Raw genomic sequence first — 23,477 nt, forward strand, 5'->3', positions numbered from 1 at the left:
CTGGGCATCAGTCCAATGCCCATCTAGTCCAGCATTCTATTCACACAGTGGCACCAGCTACTTATCAATGACCGACTGAAGCAGACTCAGTTGAGAAGAGTGGATTGGCACTAGTAGCCAAGAAAGGTATCATTCAACCACCTTCCAACAACATTAAGACACTGATGAACAGCTGCACCCCAGTGTGGGGCAAACGAAGATGGGATGGGGGGGTTTCTAATGACCTATCAGACCCTCAAATCAGAACTTGGGCAAAATTTCAAGTAGTAACCATGCTATGTGTGCCTGTGCTTGCAGAGGGGAGGCCGAATATGCAGGGAACCTAGAAACCTGTTTGGTTAACATCAAATCACATAACAGTCCATTTGCTTTTGAGCCCGGCAGCTGCTGCAAATCAGAAGCCCGCTGCACACCAAACGCCAAACTATTTAAGCAAGCCAGTTCTGTGAATTGATTAGGGCATCTGAACACAGTGGGACTTACTTCAGAGTAAACATACCCTGGAACTGGGCAGTAATGACTTGATCCCCTGCCCCTGACCAATATGCCTTGATTTATTTATTTTTTGTTTGTTTCTTTACTGGAGCTAGAATCTGGAATTTCCCCACGCATACACCTATTTCCTGCATCTGCACTTGCAGGCTCATGTTTGAAACTTCTCTCTCTCTACCAAGTATGTGCAATTCCACCTGTGAGCCTATCTGTCTCCCACCCCAAATAAATTTGATGCAGTTTCCCCACCTAAAAAAGGAGGGGTGGGGAGATGTCTTGACACAAGATCTTGAAGCAGCCATATTTTATTTTTGCAATCACAGCAAAAATAGCAGAGGGAATGAACAAGCACTTGAGGGGCCTCCTTTTTATGCGCTAAGTGGCAGCCTGAGTCCCACCGCCCTTGCTTTGGGGATTTATATCCTGCCATATAATCCACAGAGCCTGCTGGGGGATTCCCTTGCCGCCGAGTCCTGCTGCTACCAATGGCTGCTGCCTATGACACTCTTTTGCCCCTTGGTTGACAACTAGGACAGATTTTGGCTCAAGGGTGCCAGCTGCTGACACATAATCCAAAGCCATACTAGAAGAAGCAAAACAAAAACGAAAAACAAACCCCCAACTATGCCTACACTGCAAAAGAATGATACACGTTTTTGACATCCATGAAGTTTGACAATTCATTCACATGTGCTATTTTATAAAAAAATAGATTTTGCACATTTTTTAATTTGGCACATCTGTGAGCTTAAGGGGTATATGTCAAGCAAAGAAGTACAATCATATTCACTTAGATGCCTACTCTGAACGTCAGCATTTAAAAACACACACACACGTACACACACACACACAACCCCATCACATTTGAGTATATAAAGCTATGCACCAGATCATGACCACATAAAATGTCTACTCTTGAATCAAACATCATCACCTTGAAACATTTTGTTAACATTCAAGTTTGCCATTCTATTTCTAAGGAAAAAACACAAACTGGTTTTCAAAACAGCAGGTCCCAACCTTGGATACCACATGTAGGTCTGAAATCACGTGAAATCAAGTTTACGCTCCTGTTAATGGATTCACTTTATATATATTTCACAGAAGGGAGAAAGAGAGAGAGAGAAAGAAACCAACAGTCTTCTTGATTTAAAATCTAATTGCCTCTCACTGAGATGACTATTCAGTTAGAACAATAAAAAAAGTCTACAAGAAAAGGCACTAATGCTTCTGCAATTGGAACACCAGCCTCCCTGTTAAGAAGAAAAGCCACGACTGCTCTGAAGAAAACGTTTAAGCTCTTAAAGTCTGTTTATGGCTCTACCTCTAAATGTGAAGACAGATGTTATATCTGAAGAGCCATGGGGCCAGAGGGCTCGGTCCTTCCCCAGCCGATTTCTCTGCATCCACGCCCTGCCTGGTTTTTCTCTGCAACATGCAAACAAGTGCCTGGAACAACAGCAAAGGGAGAAAGAAAGAAAGAAAGAAAGAAAGAAAGAAAGAAAGAAAGAAAGAGGCAGAAGTTCCCCTGGCAGAAGTTGCTTCTTCCCCCTCCCACAATCACCAGGGAGGTGTTTGGTGGAGACCTGTCAGCACCTCACTGCAGTTCAAATCCAGTCAGGGTTAAGCGTCTTAAAAGTCCCAGGGAGTCTCCAATGGAGCCCTCAAACTCTTCCACTGAAATCAACCCGGCTTTGGACAGGACAGGAGTCAGGGCAGTGCACTTCCAGCTTCTGCAATGGCGTCATGCTAAACACAACCCACAAAGGTAAGTTGCAGGCAGCGTTTGCACAAGCCATCCCCATTGCAGACCGCAGGTGCAGATGGCTGAATGCTCTTGTTAAATCCAACGCCATCCTTCAAAACGCTTAACTTTAGCTGGATTTTGATTCGGCTTTTTAAAACACACACACACACACCCCTCCAGGTTTCTCACATGCACAGACAGAGCAGTGAGATACCATTCATCTTCAGCAGCAATGCATCGCTCATTCAGTCATCAATGCAGTCATTTCCTTCCAAGGACATATAGACACACTACTGACTCCAACAAGTTTCAACAGTTTCCTGGGAAGCTGAACTGGTGTGGGAAGTGTGTGTTGGGGGGTGTCTTTTAAGAGAAAGCCCTCAGCACTATTTCCAAACTGCAATTCCCAGACTTCTTTAGGAGGAGCAACACATGCAGCCAATATGAATCTGTAGTGTCAATATCGTCTGGGAGAGTTTCCACGTCAAAACAGCCTGCAATTCCAAGCGCAGAAGGTTACGTCTCTTCAAAGCAACAAACAATTTTTTCAGCAGCCAAGGGGTGTATGTGTCGCAGGACAATCACACAACATCACAGCCGTTAAGAGAGAGAAGGATCAAGTAATTTTTTAAAAAATTAAAATAAACCCAACAAAATAACCACATCCAAACTTTAGTTCCTCTACCCCCTCTTTTTTACTTTCCAAAATTGCTCTCATGAAAGAAACCACTGCAGAAGTCTTCAATGTACAAGCTTATTCTATATTGCTTTCTACAGCCTACTGGATTGAAGGTCCATCTCATTCATTTCCAATGTGTATAAAAGCAGGTAAAAATAAATATTAAGGGGGACACAAAATCTGACATCAATATCAATTCAGCAGAAGTCAGTCACAACTGAGTCTTGTAAAAATCAAAAGAGAGGAAAAGACTGGGGCTTAAATCGTTTTATAGACTACCCAAAAGGCTTGAGGGCAGGTTAAGGTTCCTTTCCTGGACCCCAGATACTGGCAGTGGCACACAAAGGGCTGGTCTCCAAGCCCTGCTGGGCCTAAGCAGTGTTGATTTCAAGGGGACTCAGTTGAGACTAGCTTTTCCTGATGCAAGCCAGTCACGTGAAAGTCTCTATCATGTCTTGTCTTTCTGGCCTCTCTTTAGGCACTTCACTGGATCATTAATGCAAGAAGGTAAAGCTCTAAAAACCAAGACATTTGTGCCCTGAAGGGAAAAAGTAATCAGTGTAGTCAAGCAATGCAAGGGCAGGACTCTCTTGGCTGCTCACTTCTCTTTCCCAACAATGACATCTGCCCATGGGCACAAGCCAATCGGCCCGGCACTGCTCTGGCACCTCCTCCATTCATTTCTATGGCGCTTGCATGGGGTCTCCCCCGCTAGAAGGAAGGTGTAGAAGGGCTTGGGGACATCCAATTAAACCAACGCTTTGGTGCTCGGGTAGGAGCCGATTGTTCGCAGCAAACACTAGCAAAGTTTGGGAAGGAGACGCCATTTTTCACCGCGGCCATGTTGAGCGGGACATTTCAGCAGCGACTTGGTTAAGGAAAGGCTCGCTCTTCTGCTCAATATTGCACTTCCTTTGTTCACTCATGTCAACGTATAGAAACATGATTCTTAGCTTGAAAATATTGCAGAGTGTTCTGAAAAATATTTGACGGGAATCGATGTCCCCAAAGCTTAAGCTGAACACTGATATAATTATCCTTGAATTAAAAAGTGGGGTGGGGGGGATGACAGTGGAGCAAAACGAGACTGCAACTCGGGGGCAAAGCACATTCTTTGTTTGTAGAAGGGTCCCAGGTGCGGTCTCCAACACTTTGAGTTAAAGGTTAGGGACGATTGTGACCCAAGACCTCAAGGAATCACTGCTGGTCAGAACAGACAAGTCTGACTCAGTAAAAGACAGCAAAGTTTTCAGGGGAGGGGGAAAGCTAGCTAAGCGACTGATACATGCTCTGCATGCGAAAGGTCCTGGGCTCAATCCCTGCCATCTCCAGTTAAAACCATCTCAGGTAAGAGGGCTGGGAAAGACTTCTCCCCACAACTTTGGAGGACCAGAACAGACAGACCAGTGGCCTGATTCAGCACAAGGCAGCTCTTTACAGTTTTAAGAGAATGTGCTCTTGCAGATTGCTTTTTGGTTTCTTTGATCAGACGGCATGTGCACGTGCGTGTGCTGGATTTGCATGCATCACATTACCACCAGATCAATGAACCAGTTAAGGACGAACCTGGATTTCAAAACTTTTAAAAAAAAACTCTTAAAGTCAAACTTCTACAAGTTCACATATCCCAAGTTAAACTGGCTTGCTGGCTGGGCAGTAAGTACCATTCAAGCATCATTCGGGTCAGCAGAAAGAGCAATTGTAGGCAACACAGAAGAATGCAATCCCTGAACTGATTATGTACAGTTGAAATGGATATGGTAGAAAACCCTCTTCGTTCAGAAAAAAAAAGCATTTGAATGCTGTGTCTCAGTAGCACGCTGCAGGATTCGCAGCAGTTCTTTTCACATTTAAAAAAAAAAAGGCAGACAATAGTTGCATCAGCTTTCACACAGCCTCCAAACTACTGCCAAAGTACTAAAACTCTAAGAAAACTCTAAGAATAAGCCAGTTGAGCACTTCAGTTTAAACACAGCACATACTGGATTCAGGAAAGCTGCATTAATATTCTAGAAAGAACTAAAAGGAGAAAATAAAATAAAATCCTTCGCTCTGGATTCCATTTGCAGGAAAAAGTGGGTAGGAACAGAACCTCGGAAGATGCACCAACAAGTGTTTTTCTTCCGAGTGTGAGAAGAAATAGCAAAAGAATCAAATATAACAAACCGTTTTAGGGTTTGTGACCAATACTCCAACTGGAAACAACTTAAGAAGTAGTGTTCCTCAGTGCTATTTTTGCTATCGTTAGTAATGTTAAGCATCAAGAAAACGGGGGGGGGGGGGGGGGGATATATAGATCATTGCACGTTAACCACCGCTAGGAAGGCGGCTTCAGCTTTTGACACTAGAGAATCCAATAACCTGATGCTACACCACAGGCAGGTGTTTCTGCACATCTGTTTGGAAGCTTTCTTCACACACTTGCAACGGCGCTTCAGGTCAAGTGGCGCGTAATGGCACGGAGGGCATAAAGGAGTTCCGCCTGCATGCGCGCTTCCATCAGGAGAAGGTTCACGTGGACCTGCAGGAAAGATTCAAACAAAAGATGATGATGGCATCTTTTAAAAATGCGTAAATGCTGCAGCTCACCATGAGGTCGACCGAAGGGCATTTATATTTCTTTCAGCTTTATCGTTCCCGAGTTGAGATTGTGATAAATGGGTTTGCCACTCATCAGACTGCAGCATCCAGCAGTGACTTGCACATGTGAACAAGCCATCGCAGAGACGATCTTTTGTACTACCTTGTCATGCGGTGTGTGTGTGTGTGAGCATTCAACAGAATCCAGTGTGTCCATTTTTCCAGGGTGTTTCATAGTGGTGTGATGTGGCAAGTTTCGCTCTTGGTGGCTGTGCAGTGCAGAACTTCACATTAATGCAATATGAACTTTGGATTAATGGATATGGAAGCTTCCCTTCTTAACAATGCCATTTCCCCTGTTTACACATAGACACTTGTTCATGCACCCATCAATGAGACACTCACCTTCTCCGAGTGCTTGAACTGGCGCCAGTAGCTATCGTACATGCGCTTGGTAGTTCGCTCTGGGTAGCAGGTCACTGTCTTAATGTAAACCTTCAGGCTCCGTTCAAGTAACTGATTAACTTCTCCATAATCGTAGTCATCATACCTAAGCAAGATTAAGCCGGCCTGAATCTCTCTTTTCTGAGCATGCACATCTTTAAAAAGAACACCTTTCTACTGCACAATTGTTTTTAAAAAGCATATGCTGGGGTAAATCTGCCTGAAGATCAGATGGTAAGTCTGCTAGAGCCAGGCTGGTATTATTCAACTAGATTTGCAAAAGGAAGGAGGGCAAGACAGGTGGATGACTTGTACAGCTCTTCCAGTAGCCGGCAGAACCCACATTTGGAACTACACAGAAGCCACAAAGAATAATGTGCTGAATTGATTTGAATATAATTTACACCCTTGTAGATTCTTGGGGCCCAATTCACGCTGTACATTTGACGGGCTTCAGATGATGACAACCATGACTCCCATCCTGAACACACACACATTTCTATGGTGGAAATGGACTGCACAGCCCTTTGGCTTCCTGGAAGTCGTTTTGAACAGCTAAGGGGAACCCAGAGGATTACTGTTCAATTAATTTCCAAATAACTGGTTAACAGATTTTTATAAGCACCCTAGAGAAATAACACTTGGTCTTTGATTCCAGAACACATGTTGCACGAGTGTGTCTAAATTTACTGTTCTGCTTTGTTTAAGAATACTTCGCCCACCCCAACGTCACCCATGTTGTCCCTGTATTTATGCTGATAAACACTGCAAACACCTTACGGGGTGGAGGGAAGACAAATGATTTTACCCTTTTATCCACTCTTTCTCCTCCACTCTTTCACTTGAAATATGCTGTAGTGAATGCTCAGGCCTGCACTAAGCAAAATGCAACCACTGGTCCAATCCTAACCCCCAACTTCATTCCTGAAACCAAGGACACGCAAGCCTCTTTAATATAAGCCACAGCTGCATTCTGAACCTGAAGCAGCACCCCAATTACAGAATACCTCCAGAAGTGCACTTATTTAGCCAGATCAGTTGGTGACATACCTGATTCCAAACATACAGTGAACATAATTAAATAAAGCTCTTCTTAACATGGTTGTGTCAACATCTTCATGTGTGGCCATAGTGTTGTATGTGAGGCTATAGACCATCCGGAACTTCTCATCCAGGAGATGCCCAATGTCGGAATAAAGCCTGTTCACAAGGGAGAATCCATGGTTTTCCCAGGTATAGTCCTGCAAAAAAGCACAAAGACTACCAATTTGTACATGGCATGTTTGAGCAGTACTGCAGAATGGTTTTGAAGACACACGATGCCGTTCTACTGCTGAAGCAAAACAGTGGAGGTAACAATTTGTTGTGTGCCCTTGTGTGAAATGCACTGGGCAAGGGGGTCCCAATTTAGTCTGATTATGCACCTGTATCCAAATGCATACTTGTGATTTAAGGTGAAGCATTATCAAGAGAAGAAATTGAATTAAGTAGGAACCGTGTATCATCAGAATGCATACAAACTGTAAGTGCAAATTTATATGTAATAATAATTGACACAATGAAGTTATATTAGAATATGAAAATCAATTTATTATTGTTGTTATTTTAAAAAAATCAATAACTTTTGAATTCAAATGTAAAACCTCTTTCTTGCTCTGAGATGAGCAAACTTGTCGTGATTTTTGGGAATACCCAACTGATGTACTTGCTTATTCTCTACTGAAAGAACAGCGAGTCATGAAAGCCTGTCTCGAATCAACTTTAAGTTGCACCGACGTGGAAGTTTTGAGCAGCTTAATTTTGGAAAATGACTTTTCAGCTGTGGTAACTGACAGGAATATTAAGAGCGAACATTAAACCACGTGGATAATAGGGGTCTGCACTGGCTTTGAGTGTACCTTGAATTACAAATCAAATCAGGGTAATTTGGGGAAAGGCTCTTATGTTTTTCCAAGTCAGATTGCACCGTTAACAAGGCATCGCAAGACAGCCAGGGACTTCTGAAGCTTCCAAGGTGATATTTATTTAACTGAACTCAATCAGATCATGGGTGGCACCAAACTGGGTGGATATCTGCCTAATTTGGGGTGAATTCTCCACTCCCTCAGCAGCCCCCCATGCCCCATTCCACATTGTTCAGCGAATGTCCCCATGCCCCTGAGGCTTTTGGGGGGACATGCATGGCTGCAGGTGGGAGGAAGTCCCACAAACTTCCTTAAATTCACTTATCCCTAGATCTGAGCCACTGCGTAGTGAGTGTGCTGTCTGGAAACTTTGCATTCTGACCTCATGCAATAAACCACCTGGTTTTTCAGAGGGTTACAAACGTAAGCTACACCATGTTCAACGCACCTGGGCTCGGAAAGTTGGAAGATGCTCCTCACCCCGCCTGGCAAAGTCTTTGTACCCAAAGCCAGGATCTTCAACGTAGCGCGAAACGTTGGCTGTGGAAACTATTTCATCGTCAAATGCTGCCAAAGGAAAATATTGAAGCCAATTAAGTGTACTCTTCTCATTCCTCCTCCAAGGTGTAAACCACTTAGAAGCTTCTTTTGTCAATTAAGCAGTATATAAATCTTGTTGATTAAAAATAAACAATAAGGTACTTAATGGGAAGTATTCTCTGGAGTGGCATTCCATTTTATTCTTCCTGGCACTATTTCTACATACGGAAGTAAAGCAATGGCTCTGATTTGGGTTAGCCGCTTGACCTTTTAAAGGTCAGTGCCAGGCAAAACAACAACAACAGAGACCACTGAAGATTTGTTCCCCACTGAACACACATAATAGAGGCTGAGGGCTGAATCCAATGCTAGTCCTACTCACTCGTTGAAATTAATATGACTAACTTATGTGGATTAATTTCAATGGGTCTAACTATGAATAGGGCCGGAATTGGATAGTGTGGCTGTCCCTGTTCTGAGCAGTAACATTTCTGTAGAACCACAATAGACACCCACTTGCTGCGTCTTCTGAAAACAATCAAAGACACTTTTGTTCCAACAAGTTTTCCCAGCTAGGTGGCTTCTGCCATGAGTGTCTACTATGTATTGCTTTTAAACCTACCTATTGTGCTATATTGTTTTAAACTTTCTCTTTTTTTGGCATTTTCATTGCATTCTGTACATCATGTTGAGACATCTGAGGAGTGAGATTAATAACTAACTAACTAACTAACTAACTAACTAACTAACTAACCCTGAGGCAATGCAAGGAGCCGATAGGAAACAGACTGGAGATGTTCAAAGTAATCAAGAATGGAAGAGCCCTCCTGTGGTGCAATGGGCCAGTTTGTCTGGCTACCAACCCGAAGGCTGGTGGTTCTAGCCCACCCAGGGATGGCTGTGGGCAAAATTCCTGAATTGCAGGGGGTTGGACTAGATGACCCTCGGGGTCCCTTCCAACTCTAGAATTCTATTATTCTAAGAGACATTGTTTTAACTGTTTTAAGTCAAATTTTAAGTCAAATTAAGAACCAGGTGATCATAAATATTATACCTGGTTAGTAGGAATACTGTGCAGTATATACATGCAATGGTATGGGACCAAGGCTTGGGGGTCTTGTGCTCTCCCACACTGCACACAGAACCTTAGAGTTGAATAAGACCTTATGCACACAATGCCTGGGCAAGGAAGCCCTGCTCCTCGATGATTAGAAAGGACCTCGGAGATCAGGGTTCAAATCCTCACTCAGGTATGAAGCTCACTGGGTGACTTTGGGCACGTCACAGTGTCTAAGTCTAATCTACCTCACAGGGTTGTTGCAAGAATAAAATAGGGAGGGAGAAATGCATGCAAGCTTGAGCTCCTTGGAGGAAAGCTGGAATATACATTTAATAATTAATAAAAAAGACCTACGTCCAGAAAAGGGGATGGATAGGGACCAGCTAAGCAGAGGCTACTTGAACAGGCATATACACACATAAGCCTCAAATCACAGAAATGGTTGTGTATCGTAGTGGGGTGTTTGCCTAAGCCCTGGGGCTCACTTTTAGAAGGGGAAAAGCCCCTGCAGAAGGATAGAGGTCCTTTCTCACGACGCCAATCCTGGGTTTCAAGATTGCCAGCCATGCACATGACAAGAGATGCCACAGCCTGAGCATGTCTGGCAGTAATCATTGTTAGCCCTGTTGAATCAGTAAGGGACAATCAGGAACCACCCTGGCGTCATGTACTGTGGGATATCAGATGCACTGAAAAAAGAAATCCAGGCGACCCAACCCTTTAAATTAGAGCCATTTGGCTAGAGCGGAAGGGTTCAGCAAGTTGATTTATGGCTATGTAACCAAGCACCATGGAAGAACTTCAGCAACACCAGTACTAAGGAAGGCCAATTGCTCCCATCCAGAGATGATCTCCACCTCGTCGCCTCCTGTCTGCCAAGCGGCTTGAGCGCATTAATCACACTTCCGGAGAGCTGACTGCTGCAAAGTTACTGCAGTTGACCTTGATGGTCCAGCTTGGCTCACTTTCAGGAGCCCTAATGAGCCTGGGTGGGGAAAGTCCCCTGTGTCTACTGCTAGAAAAATCACTACCCGGGGGGGGGGGGGATCAGTTGATCCAAGAATCACAAGGCTGCCTTTATCCTCCCTTCTGGCTCATTAGCCAATCAAAACATAAATCTGTGTGGGAAGAAATCAGCTTGGCAACCATCCAAATAGGTCCTCAGTGCAGTTGGGGGGGAAATGAGCTATTGAGCCAGGGCTTATCCTTTGTTTCCTGGTTTCTGCAATCTGTTTTGAACTAATGCAGAAAGGAGGTCCATGCCTGCTTCTTCTTCTTTTAATGACTAGGTTATTAGATGCTGACTGTCAAGGGTGAAATAATTTCCACCTTAAAGTTCCTTGCTTTCTTTTGAATTCTTCCATTCTAAGAGGCACAAGGAGATTTTTAGTTCACAAAATAAAAAATGGACCACTTTCTAACTGAGTTTCTTAGGCTGTGTTAGCCACCCGTCACTTTCAAAATCTAAAATCTTTTGCGTTATCTTTTAGTTAACTCTTCAACCATCATGTGTGCCTGGATTGGCTCCAACATAAGATTTTCTGGAGCTGATGTGCCATTTTGGTCTTCAACAGTTGCCTGCCAACCTTTTTGGTTTCCCCAAGATTGCCACCTTCCTCTATGGCTACAGCATTTTAATGCATCACTCAACTGGCCCCGTGTTGGGTTGAACTGGGACTCACCTGGAAACATGGGACTCAAACAGCACAGAAGTGTGATGGAGAAAGTGCTCTAAGGTGTTAAATTCAAGGAAAGTGGAATTCTTGTTTTCCTTTCCATCTGTTTTTATTTAACTTGGTTGTGTGTGTTCTTTGCTCTTCAGCAAAACCTCTGAAAACTGGATTAAACGAAAGCAACTAAAACGAAAAGGAGCAGTACCTTCAGTGACAACCAGGAGGCTCTCAGTCTTTTCCTTTTCAAAGCGAGTATCCATTTCCTCCTGAGAGGCCTCCTCGTCTTCCTTCTCCTCCTGCAGCCTTTTCATTCTGTCCATCAGGGCCTCCAGCTCACTTAAAGAATCTGAGATCTAGAAACACATCACATCCTTCAGGATCGAATATAGATCATTCCCTCTCCCGCCCCCAGTTCCATACTCAACATTTTTGAGGAGACGCTCAGGTCTGTGCACTGCATGCACTAACAGATTTAAAATTGCGCCAAGCAAGTTTTGTGCACTGCCTAAATCATGCAAACGTTCCTGGGGCCCATTAAAAAATCCTACCAATCTGATCCAGCCACTCCTCTGGCTAACAGAATTTCAGCAGGCATTGCCCACAGATGTTTAAGTGTATTTTTAAAGCAGTTAAGAGAAAGGAACTTCCTTTCTGTTTTAAAATGAAGCTTGTTTTTGGGTCTAGAATCACTTTCTGTGTTTGCAATGCAGCTGCAGAACCCACAAGCTCTGACCATACCCAGCCCGTTCCTTTACTTCTTTTGTGCCAGGCTCTTCTTTGCAAATTCCAGTCCGATGTGCTGCTGTGCATTTGCCAGTTCAGCCCCTAAGAGTCCACACACGGTCACTTTTGCCCCCAATCTACCTGTATCACTTTACTCTAAGCCAGTCAATCAATGATATCTGATCCCCCCCTTTTTAGTATCCCAAAGAAGTTGTGACACGTCATTTGAGAAAGCCACTTTGCGTTTCGTAAGTCACTACATGAAAACCATTCGTTACCTCTGCCTACTGACGTTTCATAAACGTAACTTGCATGATTTATACGGCCAGCAGAATCCTTGGTAAGGAATGCAACAGCCATCTTAAAAAAGGCAATTTTTAGTCGTCTGGAAGAACCCAAGAGCTCTTTGTAGCTCCTTCCTTTAGAAAGGTTTGCTGTTTAGGGCTATACAAAAGGGACAGGCTCTGGTTGGAACTGGATGGAACTAGACTCTTGTCACTTGGAATAAAAACGGTAGCAGAGGAGAATTTGGTCATCCTAAGGATGAGGGTGAAAATGTTTATGATCATCCAGATGTTGGGAGGAGAAGAACTGAGCAACAGAGAAGAAAGGAGAAACATGATCCTCCCATGTTCTGGCCTGGGTCTGCCCCTCCCAGCAACCCACTGATTCCTCCTGACCTCACATGGCTATTAAGTGCTTTCAGATGCAACCTCAGACTGCCTGGGCAAGAGAATAAGGCTCTTTTCAAGACTGCCTGTCATTTTGCTGGTTCCAATGAAGACACCAAGGTATGGGGAAATGGGGCTGGGAGGGAGGAGCAAAGTAGTGTTCAATCAGTTTATTATGGCCATAGACCAGCAGTAACAAAGTGGTGTTCTGGTGAGAGTTTGCACACTTAAGATTTGCGAAAGAGAAATATATTTCATGTTAGTGCTGCGTTTGCAGTCCGGTGTTGCTTCCCCTCCCCTGAAACGGACACCCCGATTCTGTGCTGCAGAGCTAGCTTGCCTCTCAACTGACCTCTCTTTCGGATCTGCCCACAAAACCCCACCCAACTCGGATCCCAATTCTTCTGGGGTTTGCGTTTCAGCTCCCTATTCCCCAGCCCTGACAAACACAGGAAAAAGCTGATCTCTCAACCACAAGCAGGAAACACACCTCCTCTCCACCCTGCAAGCCCCTTCCAAAAAAAGAAGAAAAAGTGGGACAAGCAAAATGGGAATTAAAGAAAAGAAATCTGGCAAGACTAACCCCAAAGTTGTTACTTATGAGGGATGCATTTTCGATGTTGTTGTCGTTGGCAAGGTCGCAGACACAGAAATTGTTAACTGATATGAGCCTGTAGCCATTCGAGGTATCGAGATCTCTCTCTGGATTGATGCCACTACCAAAGACAAAGCTTGCCAAGGCATGGTAGTGTGCCAAGAGGACCACAGCATGCACCAGTTCCGGAAGAGACCAATTATTTTCCCCTGTCTTGACAAGTTTCTGAAATGAATGAAAAAAGGAAGACATATGCATATATGTTAGATGCAGACACAGGAAGGAGACGGAATATTCCAGTGGCAGGAAGGCAACAGTTATCTGGTCTCTTCCAAGTTTCCATTTTGAGAGGGGTAAGTTGGGGGCATTCAGTATCAAACGATGCCAGAAGGCTGCCAAGTCACAAGGGATATAAAATGTACAGCATGCTACCATTTAAGAGAAAATTATATGAAAATGATATATCAATGGCATCTAACACCAAGTAAACTGGCAAAAATGTATAAAACCAAATCAAATGAGTGTTGGAAATGTAAAGAGAAAGAAGGTTATTTTTATCGTATGTGGTGGTCTTGTAGGAAGGTTAAGGGTTACTGGGAAATGTTATACAATGAAATGAAAAGGATGTCAAAAATAACGTTTGTAGTCGGTGGAAGAAGAGTGGAAAAAATTTAAAGACTATTTACAGAAACATTGTAAAATTAATGAATGTTAGAGGGATGCTGGAATGAAGCTATATGGCTTTAGTAGGAATGTTATAAAGAATTAAGTAAGAATAGATTGTTTAATGGGCCAAAGGGGAAAAAATAAGGTTAGATTGGGTTAAGATAAATTATAGGACAAAAAATGAGAAAGATGGAAAGGATTTGCTGAAATAGCTAACTGAACTGGAATACAAAAAAGGGAGGTGTGAGGAGGTCGTTGAAACAAGTAAATGAAAGACAAGATATGGAAATATTGGATGTGTTCTTAATTGTTTTTGTTCTTGCTTCTGTTTTGTTAAGATAAGCAGTGTTTTTGTTTTTCTTGTATTGTATTGTTTTGCTTTGTTTAACTCTTTTTCTTCTTTTTGTAATCTTTAAACTCTTAATAAATATTACTTTAAAAAAAAAGTTTGTAAAAAAAAACCAGAAGCCTTTCTCTTGGGAATTATAGAACTACCTAAATTGTATAGAAATTTATTCATGTATGCGACTACAGCGGTAATGTTACTTGCCCCAAAATGGAAAGAAGAAGAAGTCCCAGCGAAGGAAGAACGGATACAAAAACTTATGAAATACCCAGAAATGGCGAAACTTACCAGAAGAATAAGAAATCAAGATAACAAACTTTTTATAAAAGAATAGAGATGGCTTATGGAATATTTACATATATATTGTAAACAAATAGAAACACTGGCAGGATTATTGTAATAACCTGCAGCGACATAAGGGTATATATATAAAGAAGACAAATAAATGAGCATGTTAAGTTAATTTGGATATGCAGAAGATATTAAAAATAAATTTAAGGAACCACAGAAAGAGGGGGAAAGAAGCCAAGTTTTAAAATGTCAACATGATTGTTAAATTAGTGAAATGTATATATCTGAAAAGTATAAATAAAAGACATTTTTTAAAAAGTCACAAGTAAGCACTATTTAGGCACTACCAGCCTTTCCCAACCCTTGCCTTTTTCTGGGCAACAGATGGGAAGGGCCATAGCTCAGTGACAGAACATCTGCTTTGTATATACATTATCGCAAGGTCAATCTGTACCAAATCCATGTAGGACTGGGAATGTCCCCTGTCTGACACTTCGCAGAGCCACTGCCAGCCAGTGTAGACATTACTGAGCTAGATATACCAAGGTGGACCACTGGCCTAAGGCACTTTCCTATGCTCCTATGGGCTCTTGTGCCTTTAACCAGGATTGGAAGTGGCCGTTTCTGTATCCTGGATGCTTTTTTAAAAAAATCACTGACTTCTCTCTCTCCCCCTGTTATTGCTTGAGCAAAAACTACTTAGCCATTACACCACTCTTCTGAAAAAAGCTTAAATAGGATTCCTAGGCAGGCTGACTGCAGAAGAAAGTCCCTACAAAGAAATTGGCTCCAAGGAACTCAAGCAAACAAACCCAAGCCAAGTTCACCAGGTTAAAAAAGAAGACGTTCGAATGAGATTCTCTCCTTCCCAGATCTAATTCCTTTAAAAAACAACAACCCACACATAGACATTGTAGTAATTTACTCATATGCAAATATTGGAGCGTTTCTCATTTGTAGTAAATACCTGAATGTGCTCTTTTGAAACTAGCCAGGGTCGATGTGCAAGAAGCTTATTGATTTCATTCAGGTTTTTCAGTCTTTGTGGAACGTATTCCAAGCCATTCAGCCATTCTGGGATCCCTCCAGTCTTCAGGAACTCATCCACATGCATGTTTATAAGGTAGGAACACTGGTGCCTGGCAGCAGCCTAGAGTCGGAAACAAAGATGAAAGTGAGCTGATCGAAACCTGCCTACTCTCCTTGAGGAAAGGAGGAGAGCGCAGGCACAAGAGAGAAAAATGCATTGTCATAAAGGCGGAGAAGCACGCATTAAACACATGTGCAAGAAATTCCAGTTCGTTTTCTCTGACAGAAAGGCAGATGATAGAGCAAGAAACCTGTTTTGAAAAGCATGATTTTTAAAACCAAGCAAGCGATAAATGTGCATACTGAACATCTGCAAGTATGCCCTAGCAGAGCTGCCAGGACACTCCCAGCCAAATTCCTAGTTCAAATCTTGCCGTGAATTCAAAACGTGGCCTTGGGAAAGCCACCAGCTTTCAGCCTCAGTCCTCCCCTCTGCACTATGGGGATAAGAATATTGATTCATTTTTACAGGACTTCATAGATTTGTTGTTGACAGACTAATATATGTGAAACACTTTGAACATTTGAACGCTAAGTAATATATTTTGACTACTTGCAGGATTTGGCTATTTAAGGACTATGCGTTGCATTTTATTTATTTTAAATGGAAATTTAAAGAGGAGCAGGTGGTGTGTGGTGGCTCAACTGCTGGACCTGGACTGGAGAAGTTTAAGTTCAGATCCTTACTGAGCCATGACATATTCTAGCCAGGCAAGAACACAAAGACACCTGCCTGGTGTGGAAAGCAAGGCCAATAAGGGGAGTGCTTTGAGGAGAGGTCAAACAGCCAGATAGAGAGGCCTGGGGGACCACATTCTGCCTTGGGCCTGAGGTTCCAAGGGAAGCAGATCACTGCTGAGAATTTATAAATGTATTCTGTAAATAAATAAAATTTCTTTACTGAATAACTAAATCCATATAATTTATTCAGAGTGCAGCTCTGACTGTTCCTGTGTGTGAAATATATATTTTATAATAGTATCCGGAACATAGTCCATGTAATTGATCGCAGGGAAGCAATTTCATTTATGGCTGCATGTCAATCACCTTGGGATGCAAGCTGTGGTATAAATCCCTTAATACTCTGGGATTGGTGCCTTTCTTCTGAAGCCAGACTCGATCCTGCCTCAAGTCCAGCTGCTGGAATTTAAAGCTCTTAAAAATGCCAGACTTGTGAGATATCACCATTTTTCTTTTCTTTTTAAACCCTCACAAAGTGAAACAAATAAATGTTGGTTTGATTTACAGAAGCGCTGGAAAGGATACAAATGTCAACTACAACTGGGAAGGAAACAAGAAGAGGTAGAGTTTCTGAGTACATACCATGATTGCAATGTAGTGCCGGTAGGGCAAAGGAAGAGGCCCGTCCACACGCAACATATAGAACTGGCTGCGAAGGAAAGACTCCAGGTATTGAGTGTGTAAACTCATGACCTGGGTGATGTTGTCTAGGCGGCCCGATGTTGAATATTCTTCCACAAGCAGGTGCATGCGTTCATTCAGACTGTTGGCTTGGATAACCTACAGGGAACATAAGCAAAACAAGCTAGCCAAGGAGGATACTTACCTCTATACTGTACTATAATCAGTCGTACCAACAGGCTAAAAAACAGTTTCTATCCGTGGGCTGTTAAGCTGCTGAATGGAAAATAATATAGTGCAACTGACTTTTGGGGTTGGTGTGTTGTGCGACAAGCACACAGAGTGCAATGAGATTGAGTGTTTGGGGGGGGGAGGCTCAGTTAATTTCATCGTACACAGATTGTACATTGACAATAAAGGTGGTATTATTATTATTATTATTATTATTATTATTATTATTATTATTATCATCACCATTTTTATGAGACCCTCAAGGAGTTGACCATTTCAAAAACAAACAACTACAGCAAACTAAGTTCAATTGTTCGTTTACTCCATCTCTGTAGAACTTGTTGGTGAGATAGCCTCTACAGAATATCTACTGTTGCACAAACTTCTATAACCGCAGCCCACTTTATTAAAGCATTTTTAACCATTCTGGGCATCCAGAAATCTTTTTAGCAAATAAACATTCAGTAGAAATTAAAGCCTGCAGAAACATACAACAGAATGCATGCTTGCATGCCCAAGAAGCTGGCATAAAGAACACAGGTGTAAGCATCTGTTTACACCAGATCCAAGCCCCGTCCAGTGGCAGGGGCAGGGCCTACAGCTCTGCCTAAGCCTGGCAGAGGGAAAACAAGTCTTTAAATCAGTGTTCTATGCTAGGTTGCCAGGTCAAGTGACTGAGCTGAACAGGTGAGTTTCATAGGCGAGTTTCCGTTCTGGAATTCTCATCCAAGAAATTTAAGCCAAGCCGTCACCTGCCTGATATAAACCTGGGCTCAAAGCTGTTTAGACACTCAGGAAGAAACATAGGGTGCAGGGGGGAACATCATTCAACAGGAATCTGTCCCGTCATCATTAAAGCACATTTAAGGTGCTGGAAATAAACTTACTTCCTTTTCTGGTATAAAGGCACTTGGTCCTCTTGTCAAAGGCAGAGACACTCTGATTTTCTTTTCCTGCAGAAGAAATAGCAGATGCAAGAATTACCATGCTTTCAAAATATTAGGCCTAGAAAGCCTGCCCTATATTGAGTCAGACCATTGGTTCATCTAGCTCAGTACTGTCTCCACTGACTTGCTGTAGCTATCTTCAGGGTTTCAGGCAGGGAACATTTCCTGCCCTATTTGGAGGCGCCAGGGATCAAACCTGGGACCCTATGCATGCAAAGCAGATGCTACAGCCCTTGCCAGGCAAAATGGGCAAGGTTGTTTCTTCACTGAATTCTGTATGAAGAGATGGAACAGTTCTAGAAGCCAAGCCTTACGAGGAACGGTTGAAGGAGCTGGGTACATTTAGCCTGGAAAAGAGGAGACTGAGAGAAGGTATGATAAAGGTAAAGGTAAAGGGACCCCTGACCATTAGGTCTAGTTGTGACCGACTCTGGAGTTGCGATGCTCATCTCGCTTTATTGGCCGAGGGAGACGGTGTACAGCTTCCAGGTCATGTGGCCAGCATGACTAAGCCGCTTCTGGCGAACCAGAGCAGTGCACGGAAACGCCGTTTACCTTCCCGCCGGAGTGGTACCTATTTATCTACTTGCACTTTGACGTGCTTTCAAACTGCTAGGCGGGCAGGAGCAGGGACCAAACAACGGGAGCTCACCCTGTCGCAGGGATTCGAACCGCCGACCTTCTGATCGGCAAGTCCTAGGCTCTGTGGTTAAACCCACAGCGCCACCCGCAGCCGTCTTCAAATATCTCAAGGGCTGTCACATGGAAGATGGAGCAAGCTTCTTTTCTCCTGCTCTAGAAGGTAGGACTCAAACCAATGGCTTTAAGCCACAAGAAAGGAGATTCCAACTAAACTTAGGGGAAAACTTTCTGACGGTAAGAGCTTTCTGACAATGGAACAGTCTCCCTCAGGAGGTTGTGGACTCTCCTTCCTTGGAGGTTTTAAAGCAGAGGTTGGATGGTCATCTGTCATGGAGATTCCTGCATTGCAGGGGGTTGGACTAGATGACCCTTGGGTCCCTTCCAAGATTCTATGATTCTGACCTGTATGGCCTGGCCCCTCCTCCTGCGGTGGGGCTGGGGCAAAGATTCACCTACCATGTGGTACCTCTAAGAACACACACAGCACGTCAATTTCAAATAGCACTACCTCAAATCATCAGGTATGACATACTGAATAGAATGGGTGGTGCTAGAAGAGGACAGAGCTTGGAAAATACCCAGAGGAGGAGCAACAGCTAGACTGTGAATTCCTAGGATGCTGGAAACCAGTCCAGCTTGCCCAGCAAGCTCCCCACTATGTAGCTTGCAGCATGGTCAAAACCATGTTCCCAGCAAGAAGCCACTCACTTTTAAATATCTGTCTTTATACGCTTTTTTGTTTGTTTGTTAGGAAAATGTTTACTCCAATGCAATTTACAGAGAGATGTGATAATCGTACACCATTAATACAAAACCACGCTGTGTAAATTAGGGATGGGTGAATCCGTCCATTTAGCTTTACTTCAGTTTCTCATTTTTCCAAATCTTAAATCGACTTAACTATATTTCCACATCCGCTTATAGCTTTTTTAAAAAAAGCCCCCATGAAAATTCATCAACATTTTAGTGCAAATTTCCCCTAACAGTTATTTGTACGCAATTTCGCCTAACTCAGTATTTCCGCAAAACAATATGTTATGCACCCCTACCTGAAAGCAATCCTACTCGCCACAGGTGACCAAGCCTGCTGTAAGACTGGACAAAAGAACCCAAAGTGTTTTTGTTTTTTTCACATATGGGCAGAGAAGCACATTCTACACACATAAGCAATTTGTTTAAGGGCTCCAAAAGTCATTAACAACGCTGCAGTTCTTGGAAAGTTATCAGAAAAATATATTGTAGCAAGTTCCAAAAAGAAAGGGGGGGCAGAGAAGGAAGTGAAGCCCTGCCAAGTTAACACACACACACACACGTTATGTCAAGCTTCTTGGACACAAAAGGCAGAAACGCATGAAGAACTAATGCAAATTGTTTCCCAAGTGGTGAAGATTTTGGACGAGGAAACATACAGAAAAGCACAACCAAATGCTTGCTGCCTGGGAAAACAGCAAGCTGTAGGCTGGCTACCCGTTTATATAGCTTCTTTTTGCAACAACTGAGCCAGGAATGGCTCGAGTTCTCTTCGCCTGATACTTTCCCACTCAATTCAAAACAAGTTCTGATTTAATTTAATTAACACGTTGAGTAATAGGCTGCCCTGGCTGTGCAAGTAGATGTCTCCTCATCTCACAACACAGGGAACTAACTCTGTCGTTCTTCTTAACCCTTTACCAACCGCACCTTCATGGGTTTCCAAGAGCTGGGGACCTCACGTTGTGTTCCGCTGCCTCCGCATGATCCTGGCATCAACCTCAGACTGCCAGTATTTTGTGGGAGGGATTCAAGTGCACACAAGAAACTTAGATCTGGGCAATTAAAGTGAATTAGTTGTACCTGAGATGAGCAGATAATAACCTCCGATGTCATTAGGCTCTTGTGTTTGTAGGGGGGAAGAGTTCTAGGGTTTGCTGCTGGGCAGACTTATTTATTAAACACCACCAATTCCCCCCCAAAGAAAGTTGACAGGGTGAAAAAATTGACCCTGATGCTTATTATGTACTATTAAGTATTCTTTCAGCATTATGCATTATTATACATTGCTAATTATTATGAACCGTGTTTATATAATTATATTCTGCTTTTTGTATTTAATGAAGATTATGCTATGTATTTGCATTAGGTGGTTTATGTTGCTATGCTGTAAAAAAAAAGAGGTGGCCTTTTGAAGAAGGGTGGTATATAATTTCTTAATGGTTATTATTATTATAATAATGCTCTGCTGCTGTAACACAGCAAATCTACTTTTAAAACAAAACAAAAACACCTCTCCCTTGAGAGGTTGTGGACTCTCCTTCCTTGGAGGTTTTTAAGCAGAGGCTGGATGGCCTGTCTGCCATGGATGCTTTAGTTGACATTTTTGCATTGTAAGGGGGCTGGACTTGATGACCCTCGGGTCCCTTCCAACTCTAAGATTCTATGATTCTATGTCTATGACATACCCTGCTCTCTCACAGTTCCACTTCTCCACTGAAAATCTCCCCCTTGCAGCCTCCACACTGTAAACGAGAAGATGAGCCAGTGGTCAGAAACTGAAGACATGTGGTTGGAGGTGGGGATTTCTGTTGAGCTCCAAGATATTCTCTGGAACAAGATTTCAAGCCTGGGTCAAAACAATAAGGGCTTTTTCTTTCTTTCTTTTTGCGACTTGTCAGATTTTGAAAAAGAAGGCGTGCCATGCAATCATACTGTATATCTGAGGCTTTGTTTAATTGAAACATTGCCTATGTGCCCTTGAGAAGGGATTGGAACATAACACATGTAAAAATAAAATTTCAACCTCAGACAGAAGTTTACTTACGGAGGTGAAACTTTCATCCATGTTTGGGGTTAGTGGCAACTGGCAACCTATGTGCAAAATTTAGCCTCTAAATGAGTGCCACCTTATCTCCCCCATTCTCCTGTTCCTAACTTTGCTTTGATAAGGGTCAGTTTAGAGGCAGGACAGCAGTCCCTCAAAGCCCTACTTCTTAGAAGCGACCTTCCAGAAAAACTATTGACTTGATCAAAAAACAGGTGCTTGGCTACTAAGTGCTGTGTGTGTTTAAAGTATTTCCTTTTAAATCCCACCTTTCCTCCAGACAGTCTCCTGCTCAGGTACTAGCCAGGCTCAGACCTGCATATCTTCAGTGATGGAACTACATCAGACAACTCCAGATACATTCTCTGGGCTTGAGCCATTCTCTGATTGCTATTGTTCCAGGAAAATATGAATTGGTGCAGTTCCTATGAATTAGGTACATTTACGAGTCGTGGTTGGGGAAAAGAGGTAGGAATAGTCCCCCCCCCCCGCTAATGAAATGCAGCCTTTTGAGAGTGTCTATTATTTAGAGAGCTGAATGAAATAGTGGGAAAACATCACAGAGCTGTAGGAACTGCAGCTTTCTGCTGCATGAAATGCCAACACTTATTCAGCTAATGGTCTAAGTAACCTAATGGACAGTAAGTACAGTAGTACCTCGTTTTGAGTCCGCCTCGTCGAGCGTCCATTTCGGCAAACATTCGCGGCAAACCTGGAAGTACCAGAGCGGGTTACTTCCTGGTTTACTGCTCTGCGTGCACGTGCAGAGTGGTGCGTTGTTGTGCATCCTTTTCGTCTAGCATCTGGGGCTCCGGAATGGATCCCGGTCGCAAAACAAGGTACGACTGTATCTGGAGGGGGGGGGGTGGACTGAGAAATCAGATGATTAACCTGGTGCCTTACTAGTCTGCAAAGGACTTAGAACTAGTTTTATGGGAGGCGGAGGCACATGAGGAGCGCATGGAAGATGGTAGTCCAGCCCCACCCCAGTGGGCTATTAGGACATCCCGTTTGCCACAGCCATTAGTCCCTCCCCACTATTGGGCTGGCACCAAGGGATTGTGATAATGACCAGTACTCTGTCAATCTGTCCTGGATGCTTTCCAACTCTACAATTCTATTATTCTTAAGGGGCATATTCAGCAAACCCTGCCTTATGCAGACTTCTTTCCTGAGAAACACTGTGCTGTGCACAATATAATATCCCAAGACATTTTATGAAAAGGGGGGGGAGGAGCCAAGGTATGATCTCTTAGAGTCCTTGTGCCATCCTGTTTTTAAATAAATAATCTATAAGACACCATCTGCAGACTCTAGGTCTCCCTGCCTTTATGCAAGCCGAAGGCGAACGGCACCTTGGCAGAAACAGAACCACAAACTTGGTTGGGATGCTTTTCTACAAGGCACGTGGCATTTCAGAGCCTTAGAACGACATTGCCTTCAGGCAGGTTTAGGCAAGAAACAGAGGACTGCTGGGCAGGCAGCACAGAAGAGAATCAGCCATTCTGCAGGCAAGTCGGTTGAAGGGAGCTCATTAGATGGCAGCACTAAACAAGCTATTGCTCGAGAAAGCTATTTCAGATACGTGCAAATGTATCTGCGCAAATGCTCCAGAGATCATCATAAACATCCACATTTAACCTAGAAGAAAATGGGCCCTTCGTGTCCCATTCAAGTCATTATTATTTTAACCACAGGGATCTGGCATTCCTGTCTGGGTAAGGGTCATCCACACAGCAGTGTGGGAGGAAGATGGATCAGTGCCCCAGGCCACCCCCAACCCCTTTAGCGTGAACAAAGCTGCAACTCCCGCCCTGCCGGCCCTTGCCAATCTGTTCCATAGACCACAATTGCAGGGCCAAAGTAATATCCATATTTTTTTTGCTTTTCCATGTTGTTGAAATAAAAGCACAGGAAGCTGCCCATCTTGAAACACCCTTCAAGGGCAGAGAGACAGCCTATGGGCCAAATGAGATGATGCATAAAACATGTGAATAA

General features: G+C 43.2%; 1 protein-coding gene across 1 annotated transcript in view; it reads right to left on the minus strand.

The window, feature by feature from the left end:
- Positions 1 to 4,505: 4,505 nt before the first annotated feature.
- Positions 4,506 to 23,477, minus strand: part of SESN3 (sestrin 3) — a 60,916-nt gene continuing 41,944 nt past the window's right edge. The window contains exons 2-10 of the mRNA XM_053385648.1: positions 17,981 to 18,046; positions 16,824 to 17,021; positions 15,379 to 15,561; positions 13,097 to 13,333; positions 11,325 to 11,472; positions 8,295 to 8,413; positions 6,993 to 7,183; positions 5,904 to 6,048; positions 4,506 to 5,439 (exon numbers count right to left, since the gene is read on the minus strand). Coding sequence (XP_053241623.1) covers positions 5,353 to 5,439; positions 5,904 to 6,048; positions 6,993 to 7,183; positions 8,295 to 8,413; positions 11,325 to 11,472; positions 13,097 to 13,333; positions 15,379 to 15,561; positions 16,824 to 17,021; positions 17,981 to 18,046 — 1,374 coding nt within the window. The 3' untranslated portion in view covers positions 4,506 to 5,352. The remainder of the gene's footprint in view (positions 5,440 to 5,903; positions 6,049 to 6,992; positions 7,184 to 8,294; positions 8,414 to 11,324; positions 11,473 to 13,096; positions 13,334 to 15,378; positions 15,562 to 16,823; positions 17,022 to 17,980; positions 18,047 to 23,477) is intronic.

Source organism: Podarcis raffonei, chromosome 4 (genome assembly GCF_027172205.1).
Source record: "Podarcis raffonei isolate rPodRaf1 chromosome 4, rPodRaf1.pri, whole genome shotgun sequence".
In the NCBI taxonomy this organism is placed as follows: Eukaryota; Metazoa; Chordata; class Lepidosauria; order Squamata; family Lacertidae; genus Podarcis; species Podarcis raffonei.